This window comes from Halichoeres trimaculatus, unplaced genomic scaffold, assembly GCF_033239565.1.
Source record: "Halichoeres trimaculatus isolate MK-OKI-2021-1 unplaced genomic scaffold, fHalTri1.1 fHalTri1_scaffold_16, whole genome shotgun sequence".
NCBI classification, from domain to species: Eukaryota; Metazoa; Chordata; class Actinopteri; order Labriformes; family Labridae; genus Halichoeres; species Halichoeres trimaculatus.
The window spans coordinates 28,122,353-28,147,687 of NW_027437194.1; the positions used below are offsets into that span (position 1 = coordinate 28,122,353).

Here is a 25,335-nt window from a genome sequence, read left to right on the forward strand (position 1 = left end):
TTAATTGTCCAAAATTCATGTTTTTCACCAATATTCCATCATGGTCCGCTCCGGGTTAGTCCTCTGCTGCAGTCTGTGTCACTCCAGACCAGGGGTCTCCAACTCCTACCCTGGAGGGGCCGAGAGGCTGCAGGTTTTCTTTCCAACCCAAAACCCCACCAGCTGATTTCACTGATTAGTCCCTGCTCTCTGCTTGAAGGTGAGGTAATCAGTGAAATCAGCTGGTGGAAGTTTTCGGTTGGAACGAAAACCTGCAGCCTCTCGGCCCTCCAGGGTAGGAGTTGGAGAACCCTGCTCCAGACAGTGCTGTGTGGCTGTACTGACCCCTGAACTGACAAAGACTTTGTTTACGTTTGCCCCTCAAAGAAAGGAGTCAGCTCTCCAGAGAGTACTGCGCATGCACAGAGGGGAACACCAATTCAAATAGCAGCATAAACCTCATGTAAATATGCCATTATGACCCAAGGACTAACTTCAGACACTTACAGTGAAACCAAGAGAGATTATGACAGCATGAGCATGTGTATATCAGAAGAATAGTTAGACCAAGCGACAACCTCTGGTCTGAGAATATGAGACAATGCTGAAGTGCTAAAATCTGCTGTTTCTCGGGTGTCAGCTTGAGGCTGGCTCCGGAAGTCACATACACACCAAGCCAAAAAAAGCCAGTTTCAAAGCAGAAATTAATCTATTTACAGCCTGGTTAAAAAAAAAAGGTCTCCTGTTTGAGTCCCTAATTTTATTAATGGCACCCACTGTACAGGGGGTGATTTTTTTTAACTCAGCTGTTTGGAGGATATTAAGATCGCAAGCTTGCCCAATCAGAGGCACAGCTCAGGGTCACGTGATGGACAGGCGCCCTGTGGCTGTAGGCAAAGCCCCTGCCACTACCAATATGGCCACTATAGCTGATGTGCTTCATTTTCCGTTTCACTTACAGACGGGTGATGTCGAGGAGACCATGCCCATGTTTTATACAGTCATTGAGTTAGACATAACAGTCTATTGTTTCAAATACCTAGCATAGTGTATCCCCACCTGTCTGTTTCTGATTAATGATTATTGATTCATTTAACTGAAAGAAAAGCTAAATCTAACAAATGTTGAAGTTCCTTTAAAATGACTTCTATATTTTTCCAAGTCAACCCAGTGCTGGACAAAGTGTGAGATTGATGTTAAATAATATGCACAGAAAATCTTTAACACTTGATCAAAATGCCTGTGCCTCTGGTCAGTGCCACAGTAAATGCACAGGAGTACCCACACACATGCCAACACTTATCTGAAACATACAGTCCATTTTGTAGGATCTATTCAAAATCTTCATTTGTATAATTTTACACCTTATACATTTAGACAGATAATTTGAGCAGCTCAAAATGGCTTCCTACTGGTCAGCTGTAAGATGTAGACCCAGATCTTTTTACCATTGTGCTTTTATGTAAGTGCTACATAGAATAAGTACAACATCCCAGCTAGTTCAGAGTAAATGAAAGACGTGATGCCACAGCAGGTCGGCTGTGTTTTATAATGTCCACAGTGATGGTGAGAAAAACAGTCATAATTTTTATATAACTTTGTAGCAAAGTGTCTGTGATATTTTTCAATTTTCTTTTCTCCTGTTCTCCCTTCTAGGTTGAAGAGCTGGAGCGTGAGCGTCAGGAACTGATCAGAGACCAAGCAGTGAAGAAAAACCCTGGGATCGCTGAGCGCTGGTGGAACCCTCCTCAGGAGGTAGCTTCTCATTTAGTCTTCATTTGTTTAGACTGCTTTGACTTTCTGTCTGATGAACTGTTTGCACTGTGTTTTTATTCATTCATTTATTGGGTTCATTCAAGATCCCTTTGGAGGAACAGCTGGATGCAGATCAGCTTGAGTCCCTCAAGAAGTATCAGGAAAGGAAGCAGCAGAAACAGAATCCTGCCCATGCACAGGTACCCCCAACACACACACACTTAATATCATCCACAGTATAAGACAATGTTCAGTGGTTGCTGTGGTTGTCACTTATTCTATATGCTATGCTGTATCTCTATTTGTAGATCCAATTTACAGGCCCTCCCACAATGATGAACTTTGACCCAGACCCACACAGGAAGGAGGACATAGTGGAAGAACAGATTGATTTCTCGGCTGCTAGGAAACAGTTTCTGCCAGGGGATGGGACCAAAAGGGATGTAGCTCCTCATATCTACTCTGCCAAACCCTTTTCCAAAACCACAACTAGGGGCAGCCTGGGAGGCAGTGACATTGTTTCAGTAACAGGAGAGGGTCACATGACCTGGTCAAATGAAGGACTGGCTGGGGAGTTTACCTGTGCACGAGCTGTGATGACAATCCTGCGTGAGGATGAAGAAGGGAAGGGTCATTTCCATCCGGCTTTTCACCCTGAAGAGTCTGACTCAGGATTAGATGAGCTGTCTGTCCGTTCTCAGGACACCACTGTGTTTAGCCTGGATAATGTTTCAGACAGTGGGGCTTCACTACCACCTACCCCTCTGCCACTCACCCCAGTGTCACCGCCTACCCCACAGCCCACAACGCCTGTCAACGGACGGACCAGTGGCACCCCAGCAGATGCTGAGCTGGAGTATCATGCTGGGGTTCTAGTGCAGAATGCCATCCAACATGCCCTAGCAGCTCAAAATGGAGAGGAGTGGCCATCTGACTTGAATTCTTCCCAAGTGAGCACCCTTGTGTCTCCATCTTTGACTTCTAGCCCAGTACCAGTTTCTACTTCCCCTGTGTCTCGCACTGAAGCCCCAGGGCTCCAATCACCAGTTTCCAACCAGTCTCCACAGCCAGAGACGCAGCCTGAGACACAGCCTGAGACACAGCCTGAGACACAGCCAGGGGTAAGAGTCATCTTTGAAGAGGCAACTTCAGAATCACAACAGGCCCCGGACCAGAAGCAGCCACAACCCCAGGCACCACCTCATCAGCCCACCTCTCCTCCACAGAGATCCAAAGATGGAGGCCCCAGAATCAAAATCCAGTCCTCCTATGCCAGGGCACTTGCCTCCTCAGCCCCAAGTCCAGCCCCAGCTCCTGCCACAGTAGCCCCAGTTTCTAGACCCACACCAGTCTACCGTCCCCCTTCTCCTCCAAGCCCAGAAAAACCCGAGTTCAGCTACTTCAGTAAATACTCAGAGGCAGCAGAGCTACGCAGCACAGCGGCAACAGCACGGGGCCCTGAGGGTGATCAAGCTAGTGGCCCGTTCCGCCTGCGCTCCAAGAAGCAGAGGACTTTATCCATGATTGAGGAGGAGATCCGAGCAGCCCAGCAGAGGGAGGAGGAGCTGAAGAAACAAAGGGAGACGCAGCCTGTTCCTATTGTCCGTCCAAGCAGCATTTCCAGCAGCAGTTATGGGAATGTGAAAACAGGGATGCGGCAGACCACTATATCCCCAGTAGATAAGATGAAGAGCAACAGCCTGCCTGCTAGACTCACACTGACAGCGAGGACAGCACCAGGTTAGTCGGAATTGGAAGAAGATCATTTATAGATACATTTTCCAGCACTGTTCTCAGATTTATGCTGCTTTGCAAAAAAGCATCTGCCAAATAAAACTCACAATTTGTTACATAATAAATGTGGGACTTCAAAGCCTTTGTTTGTACATGGCACATAAATAAACCAGGACAAAAAACTGCTTAGTGAGAACGGGATCCAAGCTCTATGACTGACAGATGTGTTATGGCTGTAGGATAAGCAGACACTTGTGTTTATCATTACAGGAAAACAGAATAGAATAGAATAGAATAGAATAGAATGCACTTGATGGTGTATCTGATAATACAGCAACGGCACTGTTCATTTAACTGCAGCTATGAGCTTAAAGTATTCTACATTACGTGTAACATATGTATTTTTCTATGATGTCCAGGAAAGATTGAGAAGGTTCGTCCAGCACCACCTGTTTCACCCTCACCCTCAGAGGGAGCCCTCTCTGATGCTGGCAGTGAAGACTCTGGAGGATCTCGACCAAAAAACTTGATGCAGACACTTATGGAAGACTACGAAACACACAAAGTGAAAAGGAAGGAGAAAATGGAGGATAACACTGTGAGTACCAAACAGGAGGGATTCTGAAAGTAGCAGAGTTTCAGGTTTTTTTTTTTTTCATGGCCAACATTTTTATTGTTTTTGAATGTTTTACAACCGTACGGTAACAGACAGTGACTAACATAGAACAATACTCAGCAAGGGTAACACTATCAATTAAAGACTTAGAGAAAAAACAAAAACAGACTTGGCATACAAATAATGTGACCAAGTTAAATTCCATAAAGGAATACAGCAGGACAGTTTAAATATATGTCAATAAATAAAAAATGTAAAGGAATAAAAATGAGGAAATTTTACAACCACAACAAGCTTATTTCAGATTAGACATGGAAGTGTTAAACTGTCCACTTTTACGGAAAATTGTGTTTCCATAAGATTTGGGGCACGGTCACATTTGGCCAACCAAACCTTACTGTGCTCATGATGTTTACGTCCTGTTGCTTGGCTCGAAGTTGAGGTCGCCACAAAAAACTGCTCCCCCTGGTGGCTGTCCGCAGTATATCCTGCTCCCCAGCCATTCCAAATGGTCAGACTTTAATAGATTAATACACCTTGTAGAAATGTTTCTCACATCCAATTGTTGTGTTGATTTGAAGACATCATTGAGCTGCCTTGTGTTCAGGTCCTCTTTATCCTGAAAAGTTTTGTTTTCATTAGTTATAAGAGGTTAAAAGCGAGGCTTTATGTCATGTTTAATGATGATTGACAGCTGCAGTTCTTGCGTAGTTTTTTGGGGGATTGTACAATATTTTGGGAGGGAGAGCCAAGATAAGATTAGATTTCTCAAAAGAAAAAGATAATTGTTATTTTTGTCACTCGGCTCCACTCAGATTCTCTCCAAGTCCCTCTCACTGTGACGTGAGTATTTTGGCTTCAAAACTGTACAATGGTAAATGACAGCGCCACACTGTCCACTCTATGTACAGTCAATGTTTGGGGCAGGACCATAACACACGAGTTAGTGCCTAGAATCTCACGTAGGTTTGCTGGAGTCCAACAAATTCTATTTAGAATTTAAGATTTTATTAATCTTGATCTCCCAAGATGATCTTTGGGGATTTTGTAGAATGGCACTCCATTCATCATCACTAAATGAGTTATCAAGGTCAGTCTCCCATGGCTGCCTGAGGTCACTGTGTGATCTCCCAAACTGTCCAGAAAAGCAGAGTAGTATTTCGAGGCAGCTTCAACACAGGCATAAAGTATGTCCCTGAGAATATCAGGTTTTCAGAAAGCCACCTTACAAAATGTGCCGTATTGTTCCTTCAGAGAAGTGAAGGATGTTAGTACAAATCCGTGGTACATATCTCCTAAAGTCATGATACCTTTCTCAGCCCATATTTTCCAGTTAAGTTGTGGATTGAGCCATAGCCATACTGGGGGACATAAGTTAGGGGCCAACCTGCAAGATGCAGACTTCTTACCCATATTTTCTGCATATGAGCAATAATGGGATAGGTTTTAACCTCTGGGGTTAGCTTGGCATAAATCAGCAGCAGAGAGAGAAATCCCAATAAGAGAGCTCTCCATTGAGAGGCAGGTGGAGCCCTTTCTGGTGGAAGTGACCAATGGGCCAGATGATGTCATGATCAGGGCAGATCTGGAAAGCCAATGCCTCCTCTAACTACTGGTCTCTGCAGCTTGGTAAGGTTGATTCTGGCAGCAGTTCTCCCATATAAATTTCTTTCATAGCTCATCAGATTGTTTAAAAAACTCTGTGGGGTATAAATTAAGAGAGCTTGGAGCAGGTGCTGGAATATAGGAATGTTAGTCATCTTGATATCATCAGCTTTTCCCCACAGAGAGAGGTGGATGAGGATCCATCTTTCAGTATCTAAGACGGGTTTGCAGAGTTTTGGTTTTACTTTCAAAATTGGACACTTTGGATAGCTGCAAAAACAGAAATGCATACATTACTGTGATACTACAACTACTACTATAAGCCCTTGTTTGTTAGTTTGAGCTGTTTCATTACCAAAGATCTAAATGAAACAAAAATTACACTTTTTCCAAGAAATGAGTTCTGGCTCAACCCCTCAGCTGGAAGAGATGAAGTGATAGCAGAGCATATATAGTAGGAATTAAAAAAGGATCGCAGCCAAAGAGTCAGTGGAAAATAGTTTATCTAATACAGTGCAATTATTTGTTATGGTCAAGGTTTTTCTATGGTGCGTTAACATGATTAGCAAACACTGTACAACACTAGAGGGAATTTCCAAGCCTCTGACAGAAAAGGAAATTGAAAGTGTTGCATAAACATTAGGGGAATTTAGTGAGTGCATTGCTTTTTTGTTTCACATGATTTTGTCTAAATGCCAGACTACTTCTAGCTCAGTGTCACTGCAAGGTTGAGTCTCTCTTGAGTGGAAATGTGAACTTTTAAAGACCTAATGGTCCCCAAAGGTCTACAAAGATGGGTTACCTTGCAAGTATTGTAATGTGAAAAATGATGAACCTGTTTAATTTTTTTTGAACAACCCCTCAGACTTGATGCTACATGCTCACCTAATGACATTTTTATCCTTTTACATTGAACCAGGTTGTTGATCTGATCGTTTTTCTTGCTTATCAATGTGTTGACTGTGTGTACTGTTGCTTCTCTCCTGCTGGTCGGTCAGTATGCCCGTTTGCTGCTGGCTCAAGAGGTAACCACTGAGGTACCTGTTGCACCCTAAACCTGATCTCCCCAACAAGTGCTTGAACTGACAGACCTGGGTCAGACAAAAAAAATGAAAATATTAATAAAGAAATAAACAGTTGCTGTGAAGATTTTGAGAGATAGAAAAAACACATTTTTACACTTGTATTGTAACATTTATGTATTCTGTATTTACTTTTAATCTTCTATGGACCAATTAAATACTGCAATCTGATAACATTCATGCAGAGTATTTAAACTCAAAAAATAAAGAAAGTGACTGATCACAAAAGGAAATATCCACTGGCATATAGAGGGATTATCAGTCTACATCATCTTAAAGATGTGCACACATCTCGATCGCAAAAGCAGCATTTAGCTCCATTCATTCAGACCAGTAAGCGTTTTTTAAACACTAAATTCAAGCTGTTAGAAGCATCAAAATTAACAGTTGTTTTGTGGACAGCTGTCAAAAACATTACTACACAATAGAGCAGGCATGGGCAAACTACGGCCCAGGGGCCACATGTGGCCCATTAAATGTTTTAATCCGGCCCGCCGAACTTGAAAAATTTAAATGAATAAACCTTGTTAATTTTTTATTTTCCCTGCAATTCTGATGTTTTCTATATAGAGAGTTCACATTTAATATCAAAATATCACACAAACAATTTTGACACAATCTTCTTTTATTTTTTGTATTTTCATTTTTAAAACCAGGACAGAAAAACTGCGTTTTTGGTTTTAAAACAGAAAAACAAGAAAACAAGTCAGTTTTTTCATTTTTTAGATTTTGTTTTGAAACAGAATAACGAAAGAAGGAGTCATACACCGATTAAAAAACCTGTTATAATTCCATTCTCTCAAATTTTAATTTAAATTTCAAAACAAAATCAAAACAGTGAAAAATAGACCGTTGCGTGTTTTCTGTTTTTTGATTTGAAAACGAAAAATTGAATAACAAGTCGTTATCCGTTTTCCGATTTGGGATTCTAAAACAGATATGGAATGAACAAATGATACCCTGGTATTTACCAAAGCACTCCATCCATCTGCTCCTGGTCCGGCCCCTTTGTCAAATGTTAGAACCCATTGTGGCCCATGAATCAAAAAGTTTTCCACCCCTGCAATAGAGGCAACTTCTGTCAAGTTTCGACCGTTACAGCACAACCGGTGTTTCGGCGTTAATAGCAACCATGCTAACTGGTGACTTTCAGCCGACGGCAGCAGTGATTAACGGCCGTGAGTCACCAGTTAACAGGGTCACACTTTACACTGAAACACCAGTGACGTCTGCGTGTGTGTAACTAAATGTGTATTCTTTATCCAACCTCGGTTAACCAGGTTTGACTGCAAACAAGCAATAATAACTGCTGATACTCAAAATACAGATTTGACTTGATGTATTTGATCAAAAAGTTGGTTTGGGGCTGAGGTTCTGACCATACATGGACTTAATATGGACAATAATTAATGAATGAATCTATAAATTATGATTAACAGAAACAGATTTTATGACCAAAGTAAAATTAGGGAATATTATGGAACATTGTTTACATCCTGGTCTGTCACAGTCTGATAAGTTTCCACGGATAATGCAGTCATGAGCATCGAGTGACAGTTGTGTTTCCTCTCTGGGTGCACGCTGGTTTCTCTGTCCACCTAATACTGTCCACTTGCTGATCTCTTCTGTCCATTCACTGCTATTTCACAAACCTGGGAGCATCTTACAGTCTGTCAAAGTGATGACATTAAGTTAAATATGTGTTTTTTTGGAGGTTAACTCCTCCACATCAGTTGACAAACCATTATACTCCGCAGTGCTTCTGCACCCAAGTTGCGCACGCATCTGCTGTTGTTCATAAACAAATAATCCCTCTATATGGACTTCTTTCTCCTAAAACTCACATCATAATCTGATAATCAATATAATAATAATAATCAATAATAGCAAGAAACATCTTTACTCAGCTGTAAGATATAAAACTCAAACGAAAGACAAAAACGTTTTGAAACCCTTGACTGAGTCACTCCTGTAAAAGAAATCTAGAAATGTTCATATCTGGTCCCAGGTCTGCTTGCTGCCTTACTTTTTGCTCTGTGATAGTGCTGCATGTGCTTGTCCCTGGAACTGGTGTGACATTTGATCCCCTGGATCCCCCACGTGCAATGTTACAAAACAAATCACTTCGATATATATATATTCACAGAGCTCTTTAAAAGTAATAAAATCTGGAATTACGTATGTGTGATGACTGAAAAAAGAAATCTGAGTTGTACTGACTGTAATGCTGTGGTTGTTATCCTCACTGCTTGGAGCTCATAGTTAACCACGGGTGAAAGCTTAAGTAGAAGCTCAGTGTTGTGATTATTGAGTTGTATGTAGCCACTGTTAAGCCATCTTAACAACAAACCTTTATCAGCTTTACCTGCATCCTAGATTTGAGGGTGAGGAAGATTTGCTCATTTGGAGGTCAATTTGTGTCTGTTTGAGAATGCTTTTTATCTTAACTCTTGGTGAAACATTACATACCAAATAAGGTAACGTTTGTGATTAGGCGCTGCATAAATAAATATTGATTGACACTTATTTTGTAGCATACTTTTTTAAAATATAAAGAGCTTCTTTAACAAGTAACCAAACACTACTTCAGTTTTTGAAACACACTGCATGCCTTGTTAAAGTCACTGTGGCATGCTGTCTACGTCTTTGTTCTGTCTTTATTTCCCTGATTGTTTCTTATGTATCTACAGGTCTTGGAGGCTACTCGCGTCACCAGGAGGAAATGTGACATGGCAAAAAAATGGGAAGCTGGTATTTATGCCAATGAAGGAGAGGAGGAGGAAGAAGAAGAGGAAGAAGAAGAGGAGTAGACAGCTCCTTTAATATACAGTCAAGAGAGAATGAAAAGACAAATTGGGGGAGAGGAGGAAGAGGAAGAGGAAGCAAAGGTTACAAAACAAGAAAGGAACAGTATTTATTTCACTTATAGTATTGTGGTGATTACATGACCCAGAGAAGTGTCATTAGATAGAAGCATAAAGTTGTGTTTTTGGACCATCAGCAGTATATTAAGTGGCCGAGTATGTGAGGGACTTTTAAAGTGCTGAGATACGTTTAAGAAAGACAGTGGTACAGAGACACTTTAAAAGAGTTTGATAGTGTTTTAAATGTGCTGATAAGAAACATTTTTAGGATTAAGGGTTTGGACCCTGGATTACTCAAATACCCATAGGATTGTGGATTTATCTGTAACTATTTTGTGATCTTTGGGTTGAGCTGTAAAGATTTTACTTGGGCAAGTTGCCTGAGATTTTTTTACTGACAGTTTTGGGAAAGGGTGTTTTATATAAACCCTGGTCTTCTGACAAGCAGGTGTGTGCAAAGTGACAATAAAGAAACTGAAAGCAGTTTCAGAGAAAAGGGGGATGAATCGCACCCTCAGAGATGTCTGTAATTTGAAGTCTTTACTTGGAAATTGCAGTGCTGTAAACACCATATGTGACCAGAAGCATTACTTTTAAAGTCCATGTAGAGTTGCCTTGTGCAGGTTCACCTGTACTGTTACAGCTTCGCAATCTTCTCAAGTATTTGTGACGAATCTTAAGTGCCCATTCAATGGTCAACCACCTTGAACTGTTATATGCTAGCAACACAGTGGCTAAACTAGCATCGATGTTCAGTTTTGCCTTAGAAAATCAGTGATTGTGGGATGCACAATATGTGTGATGTATTTTATCTCTTACTTGCATTGCTTGTGTCTGTAAACTGCTAAGAGAAAAGACCCAACCACACTAGTTAAAGGGTATTAAAAACCCACTTTCTTCAGTGGCTTTGTGTTTGTTTAGTAGAGAAACTTAAACAGAGGGGGAAGAAGCCGAGTGTGGGTCAGGTTGCATTACTTCATTAAGTGTTTGTATTACTTCAAGGGCTCAGTCTGGAGGTTTATAGCCTAAAATTCATGTATTCATCTTGCTGCTTATGTCACTTTGTTGACCTGTGCTTTCTGATGCAATTAGTTTCATGTCTGATACTGAGGTAAGACTGTGTATTTGATTTCTCAACACGTATATATTGAGATTCCTGTTGGGCGACTGCCATGTATCTGCTTTTCCTTGCTAGCTGAGGATAGGATGATAATAAAGTAAAGGAAAGGATTTTTATAAATATTTGTTATACCAAAACAGAATGTCATTTAGTGTGTTTTGCTTTTGATAAGTATTGCAGGTGCATGACTTTATGCTCCTTTCTTGACCAAAGCACACAGCAAAATGCATCGTCAGGCTGAATGTCTGTTCAAGGAGGGAATTAGATGGTGAGATTGTGAGATTTTTTTAAACTTCATGTTTGACATTTTTGATTTGCAGGATGATGCATTTTTTCTGCTTTATAGACTGACTGAAACTTATTTCTTTACAGGCCTCTAAGGGAGGGGTGGATGTTTCTGGTGTAGAAAACTATTTATTGTCAAAACATTGATACAAATCATAATAACCTGTGGCACCTACAGCAGTGGTTTGAAGTATCTTAGAAAAATGTGCCTGTTTGGCAATGGAGTCTCTTTCAGAACCACTTGAGCTGAAAAGAAAGATTTCAATTTTAGGTCTTGTTCATGCCTCTTGAGGGGTTTTTGGAGAATTTAATTCTTGTGAAGCACAGTTTTACCACCACATTTACAAGAATGTTCTGCTTACGTGTCCTTCAGCAAGAAACTAACCTTCTGCTTGCTTACACTGACTTAAGTCCTCAGTTTAATGCCAAAGTATAAACATACACTGAGGTAGAATTGCACAAAATATAAAACGTTTTGGGCCACATACTGACCCGTAACAATGATAACTCTTATTTATTTATTGGGCCAGTCCCACACTAAGCGCAAGACAAGTTTCTCTAAATTGATAATATTGATCTATTTAATTATCTCATGCAATAAGCTCTTTCAAGGAAAATGCAATGTCAGTAACTACACTGACTGGAAACAAAAAACGAAGGACTCGTGCCTCCTGTATCTGTTTCTTTCTGAAATCAATGTAGTTAATTAATCTAGAAAACACAAAAGTAGAGTAAATACAACAAATTCACTGCAGCAAGTGATACTACTATGAGATTTATTTTGCCACACAAGTTAAAAAGAAAGTGTAACATGCAAGTCTGGCGTAGAAAAAGTACAGTGGAACTAAGTTTTTGCAGAAACAAGAAACATGGTTTTACCAATCAGACAGTATCAAAGTTTCTCTTTGTGGGAGACGTTAGATTTTAGATGACACATAATACCTGATACAGCTTCTTGGTAAAGTACAGTGGTCATTCAAAATGCAGGGTTGGTGTCCTCTTTGTTGCCAAATTCAAAAGGCAAATTCTGCAAAAGCTGCACATGGAAAAAACATATGCATACACACTTATTGTCTCTGTGTCACGACATAGCTGCTACCCACCACTAACAGAGCTCTCATTTGAGCAGCAGCAGAGGAAATAAAATAGTGTGATTAATAATAATAATAATAATTGGAAGAAGAAGAATTTATTATTATCATTATTATTATATATTTGAATTTGTGATGCAGAGATAATCAATCATTTTGAATACTAGTATCTATTTTTGGCCTGCTGAAGCACTTGAGCTTCAGTGTGGGACCCCACTTTTGGTGTGTGATGACACTATCTTGTTCTACACTCTCTAGTATAACCTTTGAACCTATGTTAACCACTTGTATGCTTATACCCTGCTTTGTTATTTTATAACATATGTAAGGCTCACAAGTTATTCACTTACTATACATACCATGATTATTTTCGCATTAAAAACAAAACCAGAAAATTGTGGATGTCTGCGTGCTTTATTCATTCATGTAGACTTGCAATATTTATGTGTGAAGCTGAAACAGCTGACCATGTGGTCAGACAAAGAACAGTTGCATAAAATATAATCAGAAGCATGTACTGTGTTATGTTAAAAAGCGAATGTTGCGCCATCAGTCAACACTCAAACTTTGTATTTTTTTTTTTTTTTTTTAAACCTGACATTTCCACTCAGTAACAAAATGTCAAATACTTTCTCAAATTCTTTTTTTTTTTTTTGCTTTTTACTGTACAGAAAATCTGCTTGCAGGAGTTTGTGCTTCCATGTGAAGAATGTTTTTTTTTTTTTTTTTTTACATTTTCCCCCAATATCAAATTTCAGTTAAAAAATAAGCAACTGAAAAAAAGTCACATTTCCACTGATTGTTTTCTAATGTTTTACTGGCTGAAGAACTTTTGTCTTCTTTAGGGAAAGCTGCAGGTAGACCAATTTCTATTTGAAAAGGCTTCATGTCTGACACTCCCAAATACTTGAAGGTTCATAACCCCAGACAAATAAGATCTTTACCACTATTCAGCAGTTACACTAGTCAATTTTATCAGTGTATTATTTTACTTTCCCCATAGGTTTTTTTTAATTCCTTGTAAAGACGTTCGTCTTGTGACTTGTCTACAGCAGCAGATAGGTTGGAGGGAGGTTGTTCTTTTTGCCACACTAACAGGCTGCCTGGCTTTCACTTCATGACTTATGCCTGTGAATCAGTTGAAGGAAGTGAGCGGAGGACAAGAATGTTGTCATTCACCCACAGAGAACAGAAAGAGGAAGAGTTTGCCTGACAAACCGGAGCTGAAGTAAGGAAGCAATCACTTCTGCTCTATTTAAACCTTTGAACTGTTCGTCGTTATTATTATTATTATTAATAATAACGTGTTAAGTGGCATCATGGCTCTGTCGAACTTGGGTCTGGCTGCTCTCGCGCTGCTCCGGCAGATCGAGCCCGTGGTCGTGCTCGAGCAGCTGGGCAGCACTCTCTTTGACACAGCCTTGCAGATGGTGGTTAAAGACCGGTGTGCAAACGCCACCTACCCTGGCACCCTCTCCAGGGAGGATAGCCAGCAGAAAGCTATGTCGGACTTTTACATGGTTTTCAACCTTATCGTCAAATTAACACCGATATTACCCGCACTGCTTCTGGCATGGTTTGGCGACCGCGGCTGGAGGAGGCTTCCCATCGTGGTCCCACTGTGTGGATACCTGGTGTCCAGGCTCGTCCTGCTGCTGCTGGTCATCTTCCAGCTCCCGCTTGAGGTGATGTACGGCGCAGCGGTGCTTTTCGGACTGTCCGGTGGGTTTTGCGCCTTCTGGCCTGGCGTCATGACCCTGGTGTCGCTCGGGTCCACTGCTGCTGACCGGACCAAGGTAGGTGTTACCTGAACAAATACGGGCCCACTTTCTACCAACAAACAAACAGCAAAATCAACTAAAAATAAAACACAACAATCACCAGATTGATTGTAGTAAAAGGCAAATACCGAAGTGGGAACCTTTTTGTTGAATTGGTTGCTCGGGGGCAGTTTATAAAGACGGAGGTAACTTGCATGAAGCGTCTGTTGTTATTTCTCATATTGAGCTGCCAGTATATTTCTACAACGCAAAGAAAATAACGCGGCGGCAGTCATACAGTGTTACGTTTACGGCAGCGTCGGACAGGTGCGGCTTCTCGTACTCGTCCAGCTTATCGATGATAAACAAAACTACCTCCATAGGCTCAGACTGATGCTTCCTTCCATGGAGCCACATCAATTCCAATATCTGTGTTAATGAACGCATACTTTGCATATCACTATGTGTTCAGCAATAGTAGAATCTGTTCTTGGCTGGGTAACCAAGCGTGAAGTACAATTAAGTCAAATCAACAATCAGTTTAACACTAACTAACCACGTGATATTTTAGTATCAAGTGATACACCCTTACGAAAGAAAAATATATGCACCAATATATTTTTCAAATGTATTGTAATATATTATTGATATATTATGATATACATGGAATAATATATTAAGGGCATATATACAATATATTATATATTCATGAAATATATTGCAAGATATTGCAAAATATACAAATGATTGCTGCTTTCCATATATTGCAATATATTGGAAAATATGAATACTAAATCTCATATATGGGAATATATTACCTGATATATAACATGATATTTTCCAATATGCTGCAATATATTTTTCTTTCGTTAGGGCGGATGCGTTTATTTTCTCTGGCACGGCAGCAATAAATTTAAAAAAAAAATAGAGACACAAAGCCTGAACTCAACAGACTCATTTTGCTGGCTGCTTTTAAGGAATGTGCCTTGAAACCCCTGTTTTTATTGGCAAAGGCAAAGATGGCCTTGCATAGATTAATGAAGTTTTTTTTTTTTTGCAGAGGTCTGCCACGATGGCCCTGTAGCCAATCACACGCGAAGAGCACAGATTTACACATTTTCAAATTAAAAATGTATTAACTAGTTGCTAAACACTATATTTGCAGTAATTTCACAGCCCAGTGTCAAAAGGTCTTTGATTCGATCACACTTGAAATTTAACCCACAAAAAGAAAAGAGGAACTAAAGTGCCACCTGAATAGGCCAGTGAAACCACTCTCTGGACACTTCCTTAAGATTGAAATGCATCTCCAATTAGCTGGTCCTCTTTTGTAGGTTTAAGTTCTAATCACAATGATATTGTTTATTTTTTACTAATATTTACTTATTTATATATTTTGCTTTTTTAAAATCTTTCTTAAGCAAATATAAACATTGTTGGCTAAATTGAACACAATGAAGAATCCACCAATTTGTCTCTATCATTTTTCCTAAATCTCCAGTTTTATTTCTTGGTGAAGATATTGGGTGTATTCTTCCTCAGCACTATTCAACAAAAACATGAAGTGCAATTTAAACTGTACCTTTAACAGCAGTAATATATGCCTGACCCCAACCAGGTGATGATGAGAGTGGAGCTGCTCTACGGGGCAGCAGGTCTGGTGGGCAGCCTGGTGTCGGGTCATCTTTTCCTGCTGTACAGCTCCAGTTTGGGAAACGGAACAGTCCTGCTCGCTGTGAGCGTGCTGCTAGCTGTGCTCTGCCTCTTACAGCCCATATTCCTGCTACAGGTCAGTCTGTGTGAGAAGTAGGTGTTTTTGATGTTTGAGGAGAAAGGTGAGAAGTTGGTTTTGTGCCAGTATAATAATTTAACTGATGTGTTAAATAAAAAAAAAAACATTGCTGAAATAAAGTAAGTGGCACTCTCTAAGGAATGGACTTCTGACCTGACAGTGCCAGCTGTGAAAAAAGTCAGAAAAATGTAACAGTAGAGTGACACTTTTTCCTCTTTCATGCAGTTCAATACTTGGTGCCTTGATATTTTAAGATACTCATTATGATTCACTTGTTGATGTAAAGTCTACTCCCACATTGTGAGAATGTATCTACAAATCCAGCCTCTCATGCAGATGCTGAATGTATTATTGTTAATCCACACTGAAGGTGAAACAGGAGTGTAACAGTGAGCCTGAAGACCACTGCCAGCTCCTTCCTCCTGACTCCAGAAACACGCCTGCAGAGGCTCCTGTTGAGACGGACAAGGCAAATGTTGCTCTGCTGTTTGCAGCTGCCATCTTGTACACCTCGGCAGTGGGTGGAGCTGTTGAAATATTGGGCCTGTTTGTACTGAAAGAGCCACTTGGCTGGACTGCCACTGAGGTAACATTTTTCTTCTTTAAAAACAAATTCTGGTTTTGTTTTTTTTCTTTCTTTTTTTTTTGCACGATCAGTAGAATTACAGAATTCTTCTAGCTGTTCTGTTTCAGTCCACTAAGTCACTTTGATTTATGTGATATTTCCTATTTTCTCTTTTTCATTTTTCACTGTCTGCTCCACCTCCAGGTGGGTTATGGGAATGCTGCAGGCTGCATGATATTCGTCACCAGTTACCTTGGTGTCATGGTGTTTCGTCGTTTTGTCAGTGACGTGATGATCATCCTGATCGGCATGATATCATTTGCCAGTGGAATTTACTTTATGTCCTTTGTCACGGCAACCTATATGTTTTACTTGGGTAAGAGTAACAAATAAAGGTGCAAATATATTTTATTAATTAGAATAGATCAGAAATCCATCTACATAAATAAAAAATGTGTCATTTTATTATTATTATTATTATTATTATTATTATTATTATTATTATTATTATTATTATTATTATTATTAATAATAATAATTTATTAATTTATTTTTTTTATTTATTTTGAGAGAGAGATTCTGGACAGGGCTTACTGAGATTGACACAAAACTTAACAAGTCAAGCCCAAGTCCATCCTGCTGCATTTTTAATTTCAGATTATCAAAATCATCACAATCTTTTCTAATTTGCTGGAACATACACTGCCTGGCCAAAAAAATGGTTGCCACCAAAAAAAAAGGTCACACACTCTAATATTTGGTTGGACCACCTTTAGCTTTGATTACAGCACACATTTGCTGTGGCATTGTTTTGATAAGCTTCTGCAATGTCACCAGATTTATTTCCATCCAGTGTTGCATTAATTTTTCACCAAGATCTTTCATTGATGATGCTAGAGTCTAGCCGCTAAGCAAAGCCTTCTCCAGCACATCCCAAAGATTCTCAATGGGGTTAAGGTCTGGACTCTGTGGAGGCCAATCCATGTGTGAAAATGATGGAAATGGTGGAAATGATATCACATGCTCCCTGAACCACTCTTTCACAATCTGAGCCTGATGAATCCTGGCATTGTCATCTTGGAATACGGCCGTGCCATCAGGGAAGAAAAAAACGATTGATGGAATAATCTGGTCATTCAGTATCAGATAGTCAGCTGACCTCATTCTTTGAGCACAGACTGTTTCTGAACCTAGACCTGACCAACTGCAGCAACCCCAGATCATAGACTGCCCCCGCAGGCTTGGACAGTAGGCACTAGGCATGATGGGTGGTCACTCCATCTGCCTCTCTTCTTACCCTGATGGCCCATCACTCTGGAACAGGGTCAATCTGGACTCACCAGACCACATGACCTTCTTCCATTGCTCCAGAATCTTTATGCTCTCTCAGCAAACTGAAGCCTTTTTCTGGTTAGCCTCACTGATTAGTGGTTTTCTTAAGGATACACAGCTGTTCAGTCCCAATCCCCTGAGTTCCCTTCACATTGTGCGTGTAGAAATGCTCTCACTTTCACTATTGAACATAGTCCTGAGTTCTACTGTGGTTTTTCTGGATCCCCACTATCCTTCCAGTTTCTGATAATGCGTTGGACAGTTCTAAACCCAGTTTTAGTAGTTTCTGCAATCTCCCTAGATGTTTCCTCTGCTTGATGCATGCCAATGATTTGACCCTTCTCAAACAGACTAACATCGTTTCCACGACCATGGGATGTGTCTTTCCACATGGTTGTTTAAGAAATGAGAAGCAACTCATTCCTCCAGATGGGGTTAAATAACTTGTTGCCCGCTGAAAGATAATCGCCCATGCAGTAATTTTACAATAGGAGGCTTGTACCTATTTGCTTAGTTAAATCCAGGTGGCAACTTTTTTGGGGCCAGGCAGTGTATCTTCTTCATGTGAGCTATTTTAAATCAGTTTTTTTTACAAAGCCAGGAGCAGTGGACAGGTTTGGATAAGATAATGCAAAACTGGCTACAGCTGCGTTTCAGCCCTTACCTTTACATGACAAAAAGAGAACAACACGTAACCGATAGCTTTGATTTATGTCGTGTGCAGACAAACTTTGTTGAGGAAGTAAGACAAAAAATTAATCAGTATCTTTTTTTCCCGGCAGCGCGCTCGCTCAACTTGTTTGCTCTGACTCCACTGCCAACAATCAGGTCTCTGCTCTCAATACAGGTTCCAGAATCGTCATGTGGTAAGTATGCAGCCTGTGTGTGTGTCTGTGTGTGAGTGAGTGTGTAAATGTGCATAAGAAAAAGGGGTGTGATAACGAAAAAAGCTGGTTTAAAATTGTAAAAATTGCTGCAACACTGGTTAAAGAAACATGGGGTGGGGGTGGGAGTGTGGGGGTGTTAGAAGTGTTTTTAAAAAGGTGGGTTTTGGTGAGAGGTTGGGACAGGTATGTATGTTTAGTGGTAGAGCAATCCAGAGGGTGGGGGCGGCAACAAAGAAAAGCTCTGTCCCCCCAGGTTCGGTGCTTGGTGTCAGGTGGAAGGACGAGGAGGTGGGCTTCAGATGACCGAAGGTTACCAGAGGGGGTGTAGTGGTGGAGCAGGCTGAAGGGGTAGGAAGCGGCCTGGTTATGGAGGGCTTTGTATGTGAGGAGGATTTTCTAGTGTATTCCCTGTTTGATGGGGAGCCAGTGAAGGTTCTGGAGGACAGGAATGATATGATCTAGGAGCGGGTGCGAGTGAGCAGGCGGGTGGTTGAGTTTTGGATGTATTGCAGTTTATTGAGTTATTTCAAGGGGAGGCCGTATAAAATGCTCTTGCAGTAGTCGAGTCTGGAAGTGATAACGGTGTGGATGAGGGTTTCGGCTGTGAAAAAGGAGAGACAGACGAAGACGGGCAATGTTTTTTAAGTGGAAAAAAGCAGTTCTGGTAAGGTGATTGATGTGGGGATCCAGAGTGAGATGGGAGTCAAAGAGGATACCAAGGTTGTGGGCATGTAAAGATGGGGAAACATTGTCCAATGAGAGTTTAAAGTTTTTTGTGGTAGTCGTGAGTTGGTGGAGATGTAAAGTTGGATGTCTTCAACATAGCAGTGATACTGAAGACCATGACGACAGATTATTTTACCAATGGGAAGGATGTATAGAATAAAGAGGAGGGGACCAAGCACCGAGCCCGGGGGGACGCCATGTATGACACCATGGGTCAAGGGAGCTGCTGTGGAGGTACAGTTGTTGATATGAATGAACTTGTATCTGTCTGTGAGGTATGATCTGATCCAAGAGAGTGCAGTGCCGGTGATGTGTAGAGTTGATTGTAGCCAGGAGAGGAGGATGGTGTGATTGATGGTATCAAAAGCTGCAGTGAGATCGAGAAGGATGAAAATGCTAAGGTGACCAGAGTCAGCTTTTTTAACTTTCAAATTTTTTTTTTTCTTTTTTTTTTTTAAGATGAAAGATTAAATATCAAAGGGCATTGCAAAGCCAGGGGTTTCATAATACAGGAAGAAGTTGTGTCAGTATGACATTTCTTTGAATCAAGTTTTCAGTCAAAGGTCATGCTTAGGCCAGACACCTTATCAGTCAGTATTCATTTCATTTCATTTTCATTTCATTTAAGTTTACTCAGACAAACTTGTTAACTGACTAACTATTCAAGGGGTTACAGTGTGATGTGTTACTGAAATAACCAAGGGCCAGTGGCTCTTACTAACATACTTATTAACCATGAAAGTGACATATGAATGCTCTATTTCACAACTATTTCTTAAGTAATTTCTGAAAACAATCAGTCATTAAGTGATGTCAAACGTACTTGTTCCATCTTCAAAAAAAGACACATTTTAGGATTTTTGTTATGGCATTTTAGAATGCATTTTATATTACTATTTTACCAATGTTTTACCTACTGCTGTCCCAAAACATCACCAGAAAATTTAACCCAAACCTCTTTAAAAACAAAAACTTATAGGAAGAGTAAGTACAATAAAAATAAGATAAAAAATCATTCAAATGGAAATAGTTTCTGTTATGGATCCTGATATTCAAAGAAATAAGACTGGACATTTTTATCGTGCTGAAGAGCTACTGATGTGTATTTTTTACTATCATTTTCTTCCATTTTTGAGGACTGAGGAACCAATCTCCCCTAGTTTCCAGTTGTTATGCTGAGCAGCAATTATCATAGAAACTTTCAGCTCTTATTAATACTCAATTTTCTCTTTTGTAAAAAAAAGTTCTACTCAATATTTCCCAATATATTATCTATAACTACATCTAAGCTTATCAGTTAGTTAATTTTTTTTATTAGTGAAAAAAACACAACAGGCTTATGATGTTTAAAACAAATAAGACCAGTAAACAACATGTTTAGTTTTTGTTATTGTTCTGTGATGATTAGAAGGATGATAATTGTCCTCCTCCTCACCAGGCACCACGCTCACCCTCATGCAGCTGGCTCTGAAGTTTGCTGGCTTGGCGTACATTCCTGCCTTCACTAAGATCTATCAGGCAACCTTAGGCTGGTTTCCAGGCTTTGTCTTTACACTTGCCAGCATCATAACTGTCCTGGGAATGATACCTATCAGGTAGGGTTCTTTGATCACCGTCAAATTTTTCCTACTGTGGCTTTTTGTTTGAGACTTGAATCTGTTTTATTTGTCTGAAGAGGTAGGGTTTATGTTACTACGTCTCTGAAACAACACAGTAGTATGACAGAAGCAGATAACAATGCTGTTTTATTCTACATCTTTTGCATTTGAATGTTAAGTAAAGTGATTCAAATCACTCTGTTTCTTATTTTACTTTAAAACTTCTTTGTGCCTTTTCCCTTCCCTCATGGAACCACAACATTCATTTCATTATCTACTTCTGTTGTTTCTGTAATGTAAAGCCTCTGAATGACAACCTTGTCATCTCATACCCCTCCTCTTTCAGTGTGTTTGGCTGTAGATCACCTCAGAGGCGACCAAATGAGAGGATTTAGGAAGACTGAACACCAGTTCACCCAACCAGCAGCTGTAAGTCTGGCTTGATTCAGGGCAGAACATTGCTCAGTATTAGAGTCGTCGCCTCGCAATCGAAAGGTTGACGGTTTGATTCCAGCTCCTGCAGTCACATGCTGAAGTGTCCTTGGGCAAGAACTCCAAATTGCTCCCACTGTTGGTCAGTGATGTAAGGATGGGTTTGACTGTGGCACATAAGCTGATGGTTCCTGTAACAGAGCTCCCTCTACCATCAGTGTGTGAATGTGGTGTGGATGGAGGAATGAGACGAGCAGTGTAGAGCGTCTTGAGCGGTTGGACAGTCTAGAAAAGACCTATATAACTACTAATCCATTTACCATCTACTGAAGTTAGAGAGGATTGTACAAAGGGGAAACTGTGCCTTGATGTGACTTCTTACTATACTAACTTTGTAATATAATAACTTTATTTATATAGCACCTTTTAAAAACAAAAGTTTACAAAGTGCTTTTACAGGACACAACAACAACAAAGCACAGAAACATAAGAACAAAACACACAGTTCTAGAGGCACTTGAGTAGAAAGACACCATGCATGAAGACATTAGGAAACAAAGTCAAGAGCCCAGACAATACAATAATCATACAACATAAAATGAGAGCATGAGGACAGAAATAAAAGCTAAAAACATAAAACTCAGTCAGAGAAAGAAGGGAAAGGCAATGGAAAGGGCAATAAAAGACAGTTACAAACAAAATCAGAACATCAAATATAAATTTATAAAACTGTAAAATAAATATGAACAGAATAATTAAAGAACAATGATAATTAAGCAAAGATATGAGCAAAAGATAAAACAATTAAAAGCCTAAAGTGTATAAGTGAAAAGATTGAAATTGAAACAAGGGTGAATCATAAGTTAGGTAAAATCAGGATTAGAGGAAGGTATTTACAATAATGTAAAAAATAAGATAGAATAAACAAACAAATGAATAAATACAAATAAAGAGGGTGGATTTAAAAAGGCAAGAACAATAAGATAGAGAAAAGCTAAAAAAGAAAAAAAATACAATAAAGGCAAAATAAGAGAGCAAAAAATGAAAGACAAAAGAAGGCATCACATTAAAGCCAACCATAAAAGTGGGTTTTTAAATTGATTTATAGGAAGCAACAGACTCTGCATGCTTATCTCCTCTGGTAGGTCGTTCCAAAGTTGAGGAGCTCTGACAGATAAAGCTCTGTCACCTTTAGCTTTGAGCCTCCACTTTGGAACGACCAGGAGACCTTTGTCTGAGGCTGCGAGCTGGCTCATATTTAATTAAAAGCTCAGAAATGTAAGGAGGAGCAAGTCCCATCAGAGCTTTAAGAGTGATCAATAAAATCTGATGAAACGAAGAAGGTAGTAGAAGAACTTTATTCCTGTCATTTACTTCCCTTACTTATATTTTCAGTACTTTGAAATCTGCAAATGAAACAAAGTTAGTGAACATTTTAAGGTTGCCACTTAGCATCCTTGTCTCAGCTAAACCTGCAGGCAGGGTAACATAGTTTGAAAAAGAGTGGTTAGCATTGGCGTTTTTTAGGTTTCATGCTCTGCTTGATGTTTTACCTTGTTGTAGTTGTGTTTTGGTTAAGTTCTTTTTCAGGTCTCATCATGTTTTTCTTTGGATGCATTTTAAGACACACTATTTATAGGAAGTAACAAACTGCTTCCCTTTTTTAACATCATGGCCTATGGTAGCCTTTTGAATTCATGTTTACTCCCCATATATAGTCACAGGATACTGATAATTAACACCTAAACAGGTGGTTGTTTAGTCATTGTAAGACTCAACACCTTTATCAGAACCCTGACTGCTCCACCAAGGTTCCAAAAAGTGCTGTGGCTTTCAATATCAATATCAGCCGCTCCTCCCTCAGACATGCTACTTGACCATTGCCTTCTGTTTGGTCTCCTTCAGAAAACTCTCCACAAATTACAACAGGTACGAAACTCTGCTGCTTGTGTCATCACCAGGACTCCATCCATCAGTCACATCACAGATCACACCTGTTTTACAACAGCTCCACTCGCTCCCCATCACTCACCGCGTACAGTACATAATACTGTTCCTCACCTTCAAAGCTATCCGCAACCTTGCCCCTTCATACCTCCATGATCTCCTTATGTCTCCTCCTGTCAGATCCTCTTCCTTCACCCATCTTGCTGTCCACTGTGTCCATCTCTCCACCATAGGTGGTAGGGCTGGAATTCCCTCCCCCCTGATGTCCTTTTTTTTATGTATTAGTGTGTACTTATGTATGTATATGTATTTCAAATTTTTTACTTATTTTATATTGTGAGGTATCCTGGTTTGCGCCATTTAAATAAATGCATTGTTATTATTGTTGTAATTATTATTTTTATTATCATTCTAAAATGCTGTAAGTTCAGCTCAATCTTGGCTGAGCTCTAGAGTCTGTCCTGTGGAGAGTGCCAAAGATTGCAGGTGATGAGAATAACTCTCTAAATGCACCTTGCAATGCATTACTGCAGTAGTGGAGCAGAGCAAAACTTGCTCGTCCACATTTCCAGGAGAGCTTGGGACCTTAGCAAAACTCCATAAATCATGGTCTAAAAACATGTTCCATTGCACCCAGAGTGACTGGTTGTCAGTTACTTATTTGTAATACAGTTACCTCCAACATTGTCATTGTAGGTCAGAATATTTCACTGTGTGAGTTATGGTTACTTTGTTGCTGATTTTCTTATGTTTGGATTGAGATTCAGTTTAAAAGCACTTTGTGTCATGAAGATATTTTTCATTAACAACTTTCGACTGTATTGTTCTTTGAAATGGTGTTACACGTAGTTTTTTTTAAGTGTGTTCATATAACTGTACAGATATTTTTCCAGTATGTACAGTGGGTTGCAAAAGTATTCATACCCATTACCAAAACTCAATTCCTCAGCACAGAACAAAGGAAAAGTGTGTTTCACCTGTTTGCATGAAAGGAAATGGCACAAACACAACAATCCATCACTGTTTTTGTTCATAGGCACTCTTTACTGTAGACAGATTTCACAAGTCTGTATTTCACTGTTGCAAAAGTATTCACACCAAGTCACCAAGTCATGGTCAGTACTTGGTTACCGCTCCTTTGGCAGCAATAACAGCTTCCAGTCGCTTTAGATAGCCAGCAATAAGTTTTGCACAGTGTTGTTTTGACAGTTTTGCCCACTCCTCTTTGCAACACAGCTCCAGCTGAGTCAGGTTCCTTGGTGATCTCCAGTGAACGGCAATCTTCAGATCCAGCCACAGGTTTTCTATTGGGTTGAGATCAGGGCTTCGACTTGGCCAGTCTAGAACCTTCACTTTCTTCTTCCTGAGCCATTCTTGTGTCACTCCAGCTGTATGTTTAGGATCATTATCCTGCTGAAAGGTGAACCTCCTCTCAAGGTTCAGGCTTTTTGCAGACTTGAAGAGGTTCTTCTCCAGGATGTCAATGTATTTTGCATTAACCATAGTCCCTTGTACATGAACAAGCTCACCAGGACCAGAGGAAGAGAAACAGCCCCAACGCATTATGTTACCACCTCCATGTTTCATGGTAAAGATGGTATGAGCCAGATCATCGGCTGTGTTAGCTTTGTGCCAAACATACTTCTTGGTGTTCAGGCCAAAAAGTTCCATTTTTGTTTCATTTGACCTGATCACTGGAGTGATCGCTGGAGTGTCTTTTAGATGTGTGGTAGCATACTGCCAAGGAGCCTTGAGATGTTGTTTCTTCAGGTATGGCTTCTTCTTTGCAGTATGCCCATAAAGACCTTCTTTATGTAAAATGCGGGATATTGTGGACTTGTGTACATTAGTCCCAGCAACCTGGAGAGCCTTCTTCAAGTCTCCAAGAGTTACGGAGGGGTTTGCTCTAGTTTCCCTGAGCAGTTTCCTTTTGGCTTTTCTTGTGATCTTGGAGGGACGCCCTGTTCTTCGGAGGTTCACAGTGGTACCATGGCGCTTCCACTTCTGGACCAGTAATGCAACAGTACTTTTTGGCACACTGAGTGAACTTGCAATGGCTGCATAGCTTTGTCTATCTCTATGCTTCTCTACAACTATCTCGCTGAGGTCTTCTGACAGCCCCTTGGACTTCATGACTGTTGTCTGTTGACAAGCATGGGGTGACT

The 25,335-nt window shown here is 40.1% G+C and overlaps 2 protein-coding genes across 7 annotated transcripts in view; both read left to right on the top strand.

Moving 5' to 3' along the window:
* Positions 1-11,293, top strand: part of palm2akap2 (PALM2 and AKAP2 fusion) — a 96,240-nt gene extending 84,947 nt beyond the window's left edge. For 3 of the 5 annotated variants that reach the window (XM_074689641.1, XM_074689638.1, XM_074689642.1), the window contains 6 exons: positions 1,636-1,734; positions 1,839-1,934; positions 2,043-3,474; positions 3,888-4,066; positions 6,688-6,726; positions 9,462-11,293. In XM_074689641.1, coding sequence (XP_074545742.1) covers positions 1,636-1,734; positions 1,839-1,934; positions 2,043-3,474; positions 3,888-4,066; positions 6,688-6,726; positions 9,462-9,581 — 1,965 coding nt within the window. In that variant the 3' untranslated portion in view covers positions 9,582-11,293. The remainder of the gene's footprint in view (positions 1-1,635; positions 1,735-1,838; positions 1,935-2,042; positions 3,475-3,887; positions 4,067-6,687; positions 6,727-9,461) is intronic. The other 2 variants (XM_074689639.1, XM_074689640.1) reach the window with 2 other exon arrangements.
* Positions 11,294-13,277: 1,984 nt separating this feature from the next.
* Positions 13,278-23,942, top strand: slc46a2 (solute carrier family 46 member 2). Of its 2 annotated transcripts, XM_074689644.1 has the most exons (8): positions 13,278-13,927; positions 15,510-15,680; positions 16,054-16,269; positions 16,453-16,624; positions 18,363-18,446; positions 20,632-20,788; positions 21,138-21,220; positions 23,129-23,942. In XM_074689644.1, the coding sequence occupies exons 1-7, from the start codon at positions 13,451-13,453 to the stop codon at positions 21,184-21,186; spliced, it is 1,326 nt and encodes a 441-aa protein (XP_074545745.1). In that variant the 5' UTR covers positions 13,278-13,450; the 3' UTR covers positions 21,187-21,220; positions 23,129-23,942. The 2 variants fall into 2 exon arrangements, with proteins under 2 accessions (XP_074545745.1, XP_074545744.1); XM_074689643.1 differs by lacking the exon at positions 23,129-23,942 and having other exon boundaries at positions 21,138-22,169.
* The last annotated feature ends 1,393 nt before the right edge of the window (positions 23,943-25,335 follow it).

What these genes read in the sequence shown, in the direction of transcription:
- slc46a2 (XM_074689644.1), top strand. Translation starts at nt 13,451, where the DNA reads ATGGCTCTGTCGAACTTGGGTCTGGCTGCTCTCGCGCTGCTCCGGCAG. An exon ending in CTGCTGCTGACCGGACCAAG is followed by an intron (nt 13,928 to 15,509) that starts GTAGGTGTTACC and finishes GACCCCAACCAG; the next exon opens with GTGATGATGAGAGTGGAGCT. An exon ending in AACCTATATGTTTTACTTGG is followed by an intron (nt 16,625 to 18,362) that starts GTAAGAGTAACA and finishes TTTTCCCGGCAG; the next exon opens with CGCGCTCGCTCAACTTGTTT.